Below are 14,864 nucleotides of genomic sequence, written 5' to 3'. Positions count from 1 at the left end.
ACTTCTGCTGATATGAACTATTAATCTTGTGTGTGAATAGGTGTTATTCAATTCTATTTTTTATTTCTTCTTGCAAGTCATTGCCATTTATTATGTGCTGATATGTACTGTTAATACTGTTTGTATACAGTTGTCATTCAATCCTTATATTTGATTTATTTTTACTCACATATCACTGCCATTTTTTGTGTGCATTATTGGTTTGTTTCCCTATCTTACTCTTGCTCTCCCTTTCCTGCTTTATATTCTCATCATGACCATCCATTTTTCCTTTTATATTCCACCATTTGTCCCACTCTTCTTGTTTTCACCGTTTTTTACTGTACTTTTATGGGTATTTCATGGGTAGTTTATCCCTCTCCTTTCGATCTGTTCTCTTATACACCGGGTTCATTAATTCACTCTCATGTGTCAGGCGTGTGACTCCTTTCATCTTAAGCTAGCTTTTGTTGCAGGCACCATTTTCATACTTCAGGTTTTCGGGTCGTTTGTGGAGCCGCGGTCTAGTTGTTGAGACGCTTGCATACTCTAACTACTTCCGGTTTCGCGCTACTGGGACACATACACGTTTACACCGGTGCCACCAGGATGCGCGTTCTTTTCTCTTTCGAAGTAACAGCCATTTGGTACTACCCCCCCCCTAATTTTTTGTTATTTTAATTATTTTTACTTTTGAGATTCACATAGTGACCCTTTTTGACATGGATCCCCTTTTTGTTTCGCCCCTTTTTCTCTTCTGTCTCGTTAGACTTGAGGAATACACACTTGTGTTCTGCCCCTTCTTCAGCAACTGCTTAATCGTATACTCAACTTCGGCTCTAGTGACCTTGATGGTTTTAGTATTACACTACCTTGTGGATCAGTATTCTTCCTCCTCTCGCGGCACCATTCGTTCATACTTTGATGACGAAGGTGAGATTTAGCATTTGCATATTAATAGGATAAGGATGCTTCCTACCTTTATTTTGTCGTACCATTAACGGATATTATTCCTAGTGCCCGTAGCTTACCTACAGATATCCGTATTATTGACTGATGTTATGTGCTGATTGCTGTTTTGGATTTCTTCACCGGTTTTCCGGTAAGGGTACCATTACTTTATTCTTCTCTGGTTTTGGTACTGCCATTCACTTGGTGCCTCTGTCTTTTGGCACCCAATATTAATTCGTGCATTTTGGGCTCCCCCTTGTTTTTTCCGCAGATTACTTCACTTCCATGTGATTTCCTTTATACTCCAATTTTTATCTCTTCTATTGTGCACGTCACGCACCCAGCCGGGTTGGAATTATCACCGGTTTTGGGGTAAGATTCTCTTTTTATCATTCTGCCCCACAATAGACCACGTTTGCCTTTTCTTGTGACCCTCTTTTTTTATACTTTTATTGTTTTTTTACATTTTTTCCCTTCTCTTTTCCTTTTTTCAGCCGTTTATTTCGTCCACGCTAAGGAACATCTATTATCACTGAAGATTTTGGTTTATCTTGTTTTCTCCACTACAGTATCTACTTGATAAAACATATATGTGTGCACAGGATTATATTGTACTGTTTTGTTGTAGGGTTCTCCCTACACACATTAAGGGGTTATAAGGGTCTCCCCTTTCTGTTCAGCACCATATTTATTTGTCTAGACACCTTCCGGAGAGACAGAAGGGACTCCACGGAATCCCACAAGCTGGAAGTAGCCCTGGTCAACAAACAAAGCGCGTTGAGCGCTCGCAAAGCAGCACTAGAGGAAGCGAAGAGGTTCCGCCCCCTTGAATCTAACCATCGGGCCTCCCGTGACGGAGGAAACACCAAAGGTAAGGAAGGAAAAGCAGTCTGCAGAAGAGGGCCCTGGGTAGAAGGGTGGAAAGAAAGGCAGACTGGATCGTGCGGAGCAGGACCGTGGCGGTGGAGGAGCGACTGGGGGACCGGATCCCCGTGGCAGGATTCCCCCAGAAGAGAATTATGGACTGAAGCTTTGAAGGGAAGAAGCAGCTCCCGTCCACCAGAGCCCTGATGGAGACCCTCCAGCAAATGGTCCGTAGGGAATGGGGTGGCAGGGTCGCCCATGTGCAAAATGCCAGTGGCCGTGGAAATGGTCCGGGCAAAGGCCGCACACACGTCCGTAGGGCGTCGAGGGTGGGGGAAAGCAATTCCTCCATGGGCGACGGCTGTAAACTAAGCCTACCATCCCCGAATCCAGCTGGAGGAAGAATTGGCCAGCCCCGGAATAGTGGAAGATTGGCGGACGAGTGGGGGGCCTGAGGTGCCTCTGGGGAAGGCTGTGGCCACGGGGATGGCGAAGAGTCCTCCCTGGAAGTCGCTGGGGAAAAAGCCACGATGCAACGGCGCATCTCCGGGCAAGAAGAGACAAAAAGTTGATGAACCTCCGGGGAGGAGGGGGCCTTTGGCGATGAGTTGACGACCCGACGCCGGCACGGCGCCGTGGAGTCCGCCACAGGCACCGGCGTGAGGTCGACCAGAGGGGACACCGAAACGACCTCTTCCACCACTTGTACCCTAGGAGAATGGGGCGGGGCTGGTTCTGGGTTGGCAAAAGAACAGCGCTGAAAAGATGCCGACTCGACCGACGAAGCAGCCGCCTGCGTGGAGAGACGAGAGGGACCCGGGGATGCGCCCCGGCCCCTAGCCAGCACCCGCGGCGCCGCCAGGGTCGACAGCCGTCGGCGCTAGAGCAGAGTCAGCTCGGCTTCTGGCAAGGCCGCCGCCTGCCCAGAAGACTGAGGAGGACTCAGGGCGAGCTTTGAGTCCCGGCGACCTCCCGCAACACCACAGGAACCCCCTCGGGGGTTTGCCGCGAGGCAGAGGTGCCGTGGGCCGCAGAGGGGAACCCCGTAGAGCCGCACCCCGACGACACCACACCTCCAGAACCTGAAGCCAAGCCCGTCGGCGATGCTGCGGAAGCCCCGCACGTGGCAAGGAATCCGCAGCCGTCCGAGGAGTAGGAGGAGGGGGCCAAGAAAGCCTGCAGAGCCGCAGCATAGGCCTCCCTTTGGGCCCTAGTCGCCCCGGCGCCGGGAAACGTCGGGTAGGGTGGTGACGAATGAGACCGCATGTTCCGCGGAGCACCCGCGCCCTCCGCAGAGCAGGGACCAGGCCTCGGAGACAAGCTATAAGACTTAACAATGGGCAAGCGATGCCCTAGGGGTCTCGGTGACGGGCGATAGCGGAAGCGGCAAGTCTGGTACCCTTCTGCAGGGGACGGACGTGGGGACGACACAGATCTGGACAACCTGACTGAGAGAAGCTTCATCCGACGCTCCCGTCGGGACTTAGGCTTCAGATGCTGGCAAGCGTCGCAGTCCGTGGAATCATGGTGCTCGCCCAAACACCACATGCAAATAGGATGAGGGTCCGTCACCGACATCTGACATGCACAAGACGAGCACGCCTTAAAGCTCGAAGGCATTCACACACTGTCCCACCACACAAAGCGTGAAAAGAAGGCCTGAAAACACGACAGGGACACGATCCGGGTCCGCGTTGCACGCGGAAAAGAAGGAAACTGATGTCAGCGTGCCGGGGTGGGGCTTATGTGACCTTGCTGACGTCAAGCCCGTGGACCACGTCAGGGCGTAGTCGCGTGGTACCGCAACCTCCCCACCCCCACGCTCAGAGCTGCTGGGGCAAAAAGTTTTCCGGGTCCGGTCTCGCGCCTGGGGATAATTCTACATTAAGGAATCTGCTGCTAGTAGTCTCTATCAGATAGTGCCTCGCAAAGGAACTTTGTCTAAAAGTGCAATGTGCTAGCTCAGGCAGGGAGGAGTGGAGGAGCCTGCCCTAGGACACCAAGCAACAACATCCAATCATTGGGAAAGGCTAAAGGCAGCGAAGACTGGAGCGGCCAGGAAAAAAATCCTAAATTGCCTGAAACAAAGCAGAGCAACACCACCTCACTTCCTGTCTTAAAAAAAGCAACGGCAAAGTGACAGTCTGCTACTTAGCTTAAATGTAGGCGAGCCTAGCAATGGTACTTGTTATGTTAAAATAAATTTGTAAAGCGCACGTACACCGGAGTGGTTTCATGGCGCTTCCTTGATTGATACCCAAGTGCACCCTTTATCACTGATGAAATTAAACGTGCCATGAAACTGTCCAAACTTTGTATGTAATACTGCACTTTGTAGCGTCATAACCGCTCTGCTGAGGTATTACATGCATATCACCTTTCCCTGTTGAAAATTACAGATTTCGGATGTGATCTCTGGAGTGCAAGGATTGTTTATACTTGTCAAATAATTATGAAGTGTTGAATTCTGTGACGCAGTTTTTTTGGTATGAAAGCAGATTTGTGAGCCGCTTTGTTATTCATATTGCGCCAAGAAGAAATTTGCCCTTACTAGCGATCACCTGACTTCGACTTTGGAACAAAAGTGTTACCAATTAAAGACGGGTGGGGGGGTGCTATAACTACAAGTACACATTAGTTTTAACCAGACAATTGGCTCAGAAAATGTTTATTAAAGTTAAAAAAATAAAAAAAATAAAAAGATGAAACAGAGTGCGGTGTCCCTGATGCGGGCGCCTGGCTCAGCATTAAAGTTTAAAAAATAAAATGTAAACTGAGCGCGGGGCCCCTAAAGCGGCAAATACAAAACAAGCGTCCGCCATTGTCCCCATGAGCCAAGTAAAAGGTCCAGTCGTTATGAGCGGCAAGAAATGGAGACAAGGCAGTACCAAGGAGGGACTAACAACCCTCATAAGGAATCTGAAGCCAGAGTTTACTAAGGACAATGACACAAGCCAATTAAAAATCTGGACGGATAGTGTGAGAATCATCCTCTGCCACTAGGCTCGACCTGAAAAGGACATTCCAAACGGTACGTAAGTTATTCCTCTGAAGCCTGCTTTCTGATTCACCCCCTTGTTAACGCATTTGATGCTTGTATAGGTAATCGTAACGGCCCAGCTTCGTTTGTATAAGAACACTGCAAATCTGTTACTTAGTTGGAGAGGAGAGGCTGTTTTTTGCACATTATTTGCTATAGCCTGACAGAGCTGCTGCCACTGAAGTAATGGCCAGATATTTGCTTATTCGCTCTAACTCTGCTATAAAGAATCTTCCTTTGAAAAATGCATTTTACTGTCCGAGATGTGGCTAATTTTTTGCTGAGCTGCATGCAGTTTGATAGACACATTTGTAGGAGTATGAAGCTGCAGGATGGGAAATAAGGATAAGGCGGCTGTTGTGGTGCGGCATGTCTTTACAACTCTTGTTTTCATTAAACTACCTCAAAATTGCTCTAAATGTGAGACTTAATGAGTGGAAATCTTTATTTTTTTTTTATTTTTTTTTTACTATTTTTTTCAAGTGAACATAAATGTTCTATTACTGCGTTCTGGGAGATCTGGTCTTCAGTAATTACATATTTTGCAGTGCATTAACTTCTGCTAGTTTTAAAACGGGATACATTTTCATGCTGATCATGTATTACATTTCATGTTGCAAATGCGTTACTCTACATAGATCTTTCTTTATTTTGATAGAGTTTTGGAACAGCATAAGTTGACGAAGGAGCAGTGGGAAGACAGAATTCAAACATGGCATGAAGAGCATAGAGGCATGTTAAGGTATGTGAATATTTTCTGATATTAATCTGGTTCTTCGTCTTACTAGGTATATTATTTATAATATGCTTATGGTAGTTCTTTAAAGGCCCTTTGCTAATGTGTGGAAAGGACTGGCAACTGCAGATGGAGTAATATTAGGCTCTTGTAGGTGAAAACCAAAGCCCACAGCAGTCTCAACTTTATTATCCTTGCATGGATGAGCATTTTCTTTAAAGTTAGATTATTTCAATTAATGAGGCTCTCAACATCTCACTGAGTGAAAACAACTCCAATCAATCACTTTGGGACGATACCAAATGATTTGAAGTCTGTAGAAAAGCCTACACTTTAGTTTATAGAATCCAAGAAGGGATTTACATCGAGTTGCATGCACACAAAAGGCAAGACTTGTAGTACGAGATAATAAAAGAGATGTTCTGTAGCTGAGCGCAAAGAACTAGAGAATATATAGCGCTGAAATTGGAAAGTGAATAAAAGGACCAATCGCATGACTGGCCTCATGCACTTTATACGGTAACTTGAACTGATCAGGTGATTTACAGGAAGCTACTGCAGCTTTACAATTACTCCTGGCTTTCACAATAACTGGAGCTCCTAAAGAACTGAGCAGCAGTGTTTTGCAGTCATCTAACCTGTTACTCTCGTAGACCAAGATACAGGCCACAGAAGAAGCCAGGCATGTGAATATTGAGTTAAAGACAATGAAATGCTGGAATTTAAGAATTAAGGGACACATTCTCAACAGAAGCCTTACTCAATGGTTAGAGATGTAGCTTCAGGATTTACAGATAAAGAGGTTGTTTAGCTGAATACCCAGATTTCAAAGCACCTTGTTCGGCGGTGGTGACTCTGTAAATCTGGCCATTGCTGAATATTCCAAACCTTGCCTCCAGTTGGCTCTGCCATTTTGCCATTCCATTTGAGGTACTTGGCCTACACATAAAAAATGGATCAACAAATAGCTAAACCATTTCTATTTTGAGGATTTGGAAGCCCCTTAGTCAATTGAATAGAACCTGGGTATCGTTCTCAAATTTCCGAAACTAAAGACCTCTTGAGAAGGGCTTAATTTGGTATTAAATAGGTAAAAAAATGTTCAGAATGTCCACAAAAAGCTGTGTATGGGAAGGGGGGTGCATAAAGTGTGGCTTGCTGGCAGAGCATTTGCCACTTGTGAATGGTGTCGCTGCTTCCATTTCCGCCATTATGAGTGTCAGAATGCTGTGTATATGATAAGCATTGCTTAATAACATGAGCGATTGGCATGGTCTGACATATTATTTGCTGCCCAACTATACAATTATGCATCAAAATAGTGGGTTAAAGTGCACTCAGTGACATTGTGTGGTAATGCACTATCATTTATAGACCGCACATTTTCAATTGACATGGTCACTAAATCTGCACAGACATACTGTTTTACTGAGAAAAGTATACTGCACACAATGATGTGTGAAAAAAGTTAATATTTCTCATTTGTGCACCACTAAATAGTGTCTTGAAATGTTTTGATCCTGTCAAAATCGGTTTCCAATCACGTCGTAATTACAAAGAAAAATATTCATTTTTGCTTTCCTAACTGCTGAATGTGTACAGTTCCTTTGCAAGTATTTACATTGTGTGGTGTTAAAAAAACTGGCGTCCTGCAGCCTTTCTTTTCAAACACCTGAACCCCATCAAGATTGTTACTTAATTTACTGTAATTTTCTTTCCCTGACTGCAAATTGAGATAGGTTTGTAAACACCAATCCCCATGTTAAAAAAACAGTAATTTTGTAGAAATATCCAGACATTTGACCTAGTCTTTAAAGCACAGCAAATGTGACAAGATAAATACAGAATTGAGAGGCACATTTATTACTTGGACATTCGCGACCCACCAAAATCAGCTCACGACCCACAGTTAGGGAAACACTGCATTAGAATATTGCCCTGAGTCGCAGTGGATATGTAAAATTGAGCAGCACCACTGTGCACCAGTAGGTGGCATCGATCGGTTCTACATCGTCCGCGCCGAAAGTGACATGCGCTGTGCCTCTATGGCTGCCACCCCCACGTGATGAAATCAGTTCTTTATGCTCGCTCAAATCCGCAGAGAGCTACCTCAGTAGTTTTGGATATATTTTTTATTTTTTTACCTTTTGTCAAAATTCTTCTGATCTTAGCTCCCAGTGTGGCTGTCCCCTTAAAAACAAAAAAAGCTGGGGGCTTAAGCCCTGTGGATCCTTTCATAGGCAGATTTCTGTGACAGAGCCCCACCTGATTTGCTTGTGGAGCCTTGCTTCGACTCCAAGGCCTGTGCTGACTGTCGAGGGATGAACCCTAATGCGGTCCAGGAGTGCGCCCTGAAGCTCCTGGTCGCCTGACTCTTAAAGACTCCTCACCACTCCAGGTTGCGAAAAGGGCCCTATCCTGCTCGTTCTCATCGGTCATTGTCCCATTTCAAGTCTTCATTAAGGTAAGTGCCACAAAAAACCCAAGTATCTTCAACTTCATCGTGCCAGTCGAAATCTAGGCCTGGGAAGAACGCCACAAATTTAGGCCCTGCTCCACGCGTCAGTTGCATGCCTGAGTCTGGGTCTGCTCGGTTCTCTCCAAGAATTTCCAGAGTTGGAGCGACTCCCGCACATTTAAACGAGTTTTATGAAACCATGCACCTTATTTGGGTGGGCATACTCCTCGGAAGCACCTTTGGGACCCTCTGGTTTGGCAGGTGCTCCAGCTGGATACCCTTTGGCGGGTTCACCCTCAGCGCCATTCAGGCCCATTGGATCCATCCCTAGATCCTAATCAGCTCCGGTGAGGAGTCCACGGCCTTCCCCAGAGCCCTTCTCAGTAGTGCCATTTCTGAAGCTGCGATGCCCCTCGGCGACACTGACCCGATTGTAATACCTGATGCAAATACAGAGCTGTGTCGACGTTGCCCGACATCTACTCCAACCCCGAACAGACCACGACCCTTCGGGTCGGAGACACTGCCTCCCTTCACTGATGGACCATGTGGGGAATACAGTTGGGGTGCTGATATCTGAATCTTTGTTTGTTCCAATCCCCTGGAAGACCCAGAGGATAACTGGTATGAGGAACTGGCAGATGCAAGTTGTCTAGACACCTCTCCAAACACTGGCCTAGTCTCTCCTCTTAGGTTGCCTATGGAGGAAAGGGCTTAGTTTGCCATGGTAGTGGGGAGGACAGTGGAGGTTCTGGACTTCACACTGGCCTCGGTTGCAGTCACAATGAAAATCATGACAGACGTGCTTCTATCAGGTATAGCTACCACAGAACCTCTTCTCCCCTTTAATGAAGCCCTCACTCATATGCTGCTTGGGTTATGGGACAAGCCCTGCACATGGGTTCCTATGCACAGGACCATTGCCTGCGGCCACTGCCCCTGGTGAACGGATTCTTCTCACCCGGCACCTCACCCCAGAAAGCCTGGTGATCTGCCTGTTGCCCCTTCCTTGGCTAAATTAGAGGCTACAAACTTTGTTAATTTCTGCCCAGCCACCATGGCCAACAGGCTCCCCAGCCCTTTCGGTAAATCGGTTCCTTCAAGCCTTGTGGGACCACATTCCAGAGAAGTTGCCAGTCCATCCCTGGCCAGTCTGTCCCTCCCCTCTCCCCAGTAGCTGAAGCCTCCAAACCTCTTTAATATGCCCTCTCACCATCGCGGGTAACTGGTCGATGGCAGGAATAAGCACTACCTGCCCTGATGGAAAACCATAACCTTGGACAAATAGGTGTTCCATATTGTTCAGCATGGTTACACCCTGTCATTCACAGGCGCCCCGCCAACCATGCCACCATCCTACTGCCGGTGGACCGTCTCTCCTTGCCGCAACAGGCAGTGCAGGCTCTGTTGGCCAAAGGAGCCATTGATAGGGTGCCAGCATAACAATTAGTTCATGGTTGCTATTCCTAATATGTTCTGGTCCCGAAAAAGGACTGAGGCCTTCACCCTTTACTAGACCTACGCCCTCTCAACTACTTCTTGAGAAAGAAGAAATTCAGAATGCTCGTGTTTACGCGGGTCTTATCTTCTCTGGACCTTGGTAACTGGGTGGTAGCGTTGGACTTGCAGGATGCCTATTTTCACATACCCATTCTACCGGCCCACAAACGTTTCTCGTGATTCACGGTGGGCCACAAGCACTGTTTGCTGTGCTTCCCTTTGGCCTTACCAGCGCCCCTTGAATGCTCACAAAGGTGATGGCCGTGGTTTCAGCTGATCTGCATACGTCTGGGCTTTTCTGTCTTCCCTCTACCATGATGATTGGCTGTCGAATGCGGGCTCACCCCAGGTAGTCAGCCACCTTCAGACTATGGCGGACCTCCTGCATTCGCAAGGGTACCCTTCACCATGCAGAAGTCACACCTCACTCCCTCTCAGACGCTTTTTTTCATCAGAACCATTCTGGACACAGTGTTGTTTTGGGCCTGTCCTCTGGAGTAGCGAGTCCAGGATATTCAGACTATGATGCCCATGTCTCAGCCTTTGTCCTGGATTTTGATGAGACTGACTTTAAGGCTGCTGGGCCTCATGCTCTCCTCTATCCTTCTGCTAATGCATGCCTATTGAATGACTCCACAAGGGGGATCATGAGAACAATCTGCAGCTCTCCCACGACAATGTGACTGTACACGGCCCAGGAGCCAAAAGATGGAGCTAACACCTGCCTACTTTGCACGTGCTCTTGAAATATAAATGTTCTTGCCACAAAGTTAATGGATCTTCACAATTAACTGAGGTTATTCGATGTCTTCCTCTTGCAAGAGACCTGGCTGACCGAACCTGTCCATATTCAAGGTTTTACGAACGTCTCTGTCCCAGAAACGGGCAAAATATGGACACCTCTTGGGTGAGCTGGCAACCTACATCTCAATAGCAAGCATCACTTTTGCCACAGCCCTGGGCGTCAAAACTCCCAGTATGAGCGCAACAAAATGCTCCATACCAATCAATAATACAGCAGTCAAAGTAGTCTTCATCAATACCCAAGTCCACCTAAAGAGCAAGTCAAAGGACTGCAGAAAATTAGTGCGTGAGAACAAAAAGGGTTACAGAAGAGGATGGCTCCACACACCTTGTCATCTCTGGGATTTCAGTCTGCACCTACTAGGTGCCCCCACCAGCGACCTAACAGCAGCCCAAACCACACTCTGGGAGATTTCCATGCAAGGTAGAAATACATTTGGGTCCCAGACAAAAAAGGAAAGCCGCCTGCTGGACGATCTCGAACACCTAAGCTTCAGGGTAGTGAATGGCAGATACACAGGAGACAATCCACCTTCTACCACATATCATTCTAACAGAACCAGCATAACTCTGGATTACACCTTTGTGACTCTCCCACTATTCCAGTACTTTCACACATACCAAATTAGAAATAGAACTGGTAGTGACCATCTCCCGCAGGAGGTATCCTTCTCTTCAAACGTATCCATTCCAAAACACATCGGGGAGACAATAGACAAAACTTACATAATCAACTACAAACTAATCAAGTCCACGCCGTCCATCCTCATGCAATTGTACATAGCTGCAGTGGACTTGCCTCAGAAATCTAGCAGTGCAAATGGCGACATAGTATCTATGTGGGAGTCCCCTACTGAAACACTAAAGGAAACCTAGGCAAAAGCGATTAAACCTAAACTGTCTTGCAAAACCTTCACAAAGAGAAAGGACACACCACAAGAAATCAGACTTAGGCAGCTAAACTCACAGTAAATAAGATGCTGTGAACCCTGCGAAAAAGCCTGTGCAACCTCACGCCCTAGCCATTTTAAGACCACACCAAACTCAGATAAGAAAAACTGAAATAAGCCATAAAAAGAGTACAGGATGACCAACTTTAGGCCAAGATACACACAGACTTAAAACTCAACGACTGCTCCAGATTCTGGGCCTCTGTCCTCTGACTTGACCTTGGAGGTATTGATTTCCGCATCCCTGAAACCATCTTGGCACATTTTTTAAAATAACATTTCAAATGCCAGAAGACACCGTCCCCTCAGCAGGACTCTCGGTAACCCGCAGTCTCGATGTCAACCAAAGAACCAAATTAGGTGCACACAAGTAACATCATAAGGCAGATAGCCAAAGGGCAGAGGGAAGGAGCACCAGGACCCAATGGCATTCATACGACCCAGCTCTTTGGGCAGAAACCCTAGCACCAGTATTTTTCACAGATCAGGAGCACGGGCACCGTGCTTGCCTCATGGCGAGGCTCGATCATATAACTAGTCTTCAAGGTGACAGATCACCCCAACAAATTATTGCTTAATCGCTTTGATCGATAACGCAGAGTATTTTGCTGGGACCCTACTTGAGAATCTGTCAGTTTGGGCCTCCAGCAACACCATTATCCTATTCAATCAGAAAGGATTTTCAAAAAACATCCGGCACACAACAAACCTACTAGCAATCTCTCTCCTAATCGATGCTGCCTGAGGCACCGAAACACCATTATTTTTCAGTTCCATTTTTTTCAAAGCAGCCTTTGATAATATTGACCGGGAAAGGTTGTGGCATAATTTAGCAAGCTGGAAAATACCTCAAAGCCTGCTGAACATGTAATCGTGCTTCATAAGGACACATGAGTGCTGGTGAAGCTAGGTGCTGGAACGCATCTCTCCAGGATAATTCCACCTACCCACGGTCTAAAGCAGGGGTGGCTTCTGGCACCAACACTTTTCAGTCTTTCTGGTGGATCTGACAGAGGAACTGCAGTCCTTCAATTCCCATGCTCCAAAATTAGGGAGCGCAGCAATATCCAGCTACTTCCATGCTGATGACGTGATTTTGGACAGCCTAACTCAGGAGGGGCTGCATCGGTTACTAGACATTACGAAGGCCTACTCCCTGGCCACCATTCTGACCATCAACCATGGCAATACCAAGACCATGGCCTCCAACAACAAGAAAACACACATGCACTCCTGGTTTTGAGAAGATACCCGGATAGAAAGTACAGATGAGTATAATTTCCCAGGAGTCATCATTGATCAGAGACTCCTTTACAGTGCAAAAGGAGGTTATGCGAAGGAAATGGTTGGTGCTGGCTGTAACTCCTAAAATTTAAATAAAAAACTATCCTGTTCTCTCTGATGCTCCTACTCAAAGTAGTGTGAGCAAAACTCATATCAACTATCTCATATGGGAGTGACTTGCTAAGTGTTCGAAATGGGGTCTCTAGTTGGCAATGGTATGCACCTTTGTCCAAGTAGGGACCTTCCTCCTAGTCGGGGCAAGGGTGTTACACTCCTAAAATAACCCCTGCTCACGCCCTTTGTAGCTACGCACGAGCAGTCAAGCTTATCTCAGAGGTGAGTGTAAAGTATTTGCACATAACCAACAGTGATACAGTGAAAACACTACAAAAGGACACCACACCAGTTTAGAAAAATACTCCATATATTTATATATCCCAAACAAGACCAAAACGGTAAGAGTCCAACATACAGTACTTAAAAATGTATACTTTGCAAGATATCCTTCAAAACACAGTTCGTAGGAGTCAGTAGCTCTGGCCGGGGCTACTGCGATGCTGAAACCAACAGCCTAAGAGTTCCAGCCTACCGTGTTGGTACGGGCCAGCAAAAGCGTGGACAGACTCGTGAATAGTACCCTTCTCATTGCGGCTGGCACGTTGTTGCCGTGGCAACCGTTGCCATTGCGATGCAAGATGGAAGCATGCAGAATGTGGTGCCCTCACGATGCGGTGCAGGCAGCGGCTTGGTGACGATCGTCTAGGCGGCGTCGGTGAGACCAAGGCTTACAATGCAGGGCAAGGTGGTGCTCGATGCAGTGCTGGCAGGTTGCGGTGCAAGCGACAGAGCCGGTTAGCGGGAGCTGGCATCATTGGTGAAACCAGGGTTGCGGTGCGAGATGTGGATGGTGCCTTCTGCGGTGCCGTCAAGACACAGAGCCAGCGACTGAGTCGTGACGTTTCCCTTCTCTTTGGCAACTGAAACCGTAGAAGCGGTAGCCAGAAGTTGGTGAAGTCCTTGCAGTCCCTGAGTCTTCAAACATGAGGCAAGCTCTACTTCAAGCCCTTGGAGACACTCAGCTCAAGTAAAGATAATTTAGTTCAGTCCTTACACTGCCCAAGGCAGAAATAGCACCTGCAGGCCAACACAACAAAGCAACAACAGAGCAAAGGGGCAGTACTCCTCCTGGCAGCTCTTCTTGGCAGGTTCCTTGATTCCAGTGAGTTCTAAAGTTCTGGGCCCTAATATTTATACTCAAAATTCCTTTGTTCTCTCAGGCAGAGGGTGGCAGTGCTTAGTACAAACCAGTTCTGTCCTCTCAGGCCCAGCGTCCTGGCAGGAGGTGGAGACAGCATTGTTCAAGGCAGACTAGACCCGTTCAGGTGCAAGTAAAATCTCCTCCCACTACTCTAAATGCACCCCAGGTCTATTCAGCCCAGCCCTGACTCATTCAGGAAAGGCAGGACACACCTAGACCCACCCCCTGCCCCCCTTCCAGTGGCTGTCTAAAGTGAATGCACATCCCCAACCCTATCACTCCAAAGCCAGACAGTCAGTCCACAAACCCAGCAGAGGCACACAGGATGACTAAGCAAGAAAATAGCTACTTTCTAAAAGTGATATTTTCAGTTCACTTTACTAGGGACTTTCCAGTAAATCAAATATGCCAATCGTGGCAACACCAATCAATAATAACAATTTACAACAGGAGCACTTGCACTTTAACACTGAACAGCAGTGAGAGAGTGCGCAGAGACACTAAACCATCAAAAGCGAAGTCCAAACCGGGAGATCAGAAAGCAAAAAGACTGGGTAAACATGCCAAAATATGCCAGGTCTAACACTAAGAGGCAGGGACACCAGAGTCTTGGACAGTATAATGGTAAGTGCCTATAGAATGTTCCTCTCTTCTGCATCTCACCGGCGCTGATTCGACTGAAATTCGGGTCGCTCAAACCTTTTTTGGCCAGGCGTGAAACATACTTCGTGTGCTGGAACAAGGTCAGGAAAGCATAGCCAAATACACTGAACCACTTGCTATGGAAGGGGCTGCAGGGTCGCGATTTGTCGCTGGCAAGGGTCTAACTACATGAATCACTGGAAGTCACTGGGCTCACACAACTTTGGGACACCCCCACTAGTAATCAGATATTGAAGCAGACTGTCTGGAGGACTTTAAATAATCCGCTCCGTCATTGAGGATAAGGCCTAGTTATCAAATGGAGCACATGGATGGATAACTTAAAGTATTTTTGTTGCGCAAAGATTTTAATCACTGAATATCCAGCCACCTTCAAG

General features: G+C 47.0%; 1 protein-coding gene across 1 annotated transcript in view; it reads left to right on the top strand.

The window, feature by feature from the left end:
* Positions 1-14,864, top strand: part of RDX (radixin) — a 573,297-nt gene that overhangs the window by 208,027 nt on the left and 350,406 nt on the right. Inside the window, exon 6 of the mRNA XM_085621534.1 lies at positions 5,493-5,576. Within this exon, the coding sequence (XP_085477660.1) occupies positions 5,493-5,576 (84 nt within the window). The remainder of the gene's footprint in view (positions 1-5,492; positions 5,577-14,864) is intronic.

This window comes from Triturus cristatus, chromosome 8 (genome assembly GCF_964204655.1).
Source record: "Triturus cristatus chromosome 8, aTriCri1.1, whole genome shotgun sequence".
Taxonomy (NCBI): Eukaryota; Metazoa; Chordata; class Amphibia; order Caudata; family Salamandridae; genus Triturus; species Triturus cristatus.
The sequence above is the reverse complement of the archived record's forward strand: the minus strand, read 5'-3'. Positions and strand labels throughout refer to the sequence as shown.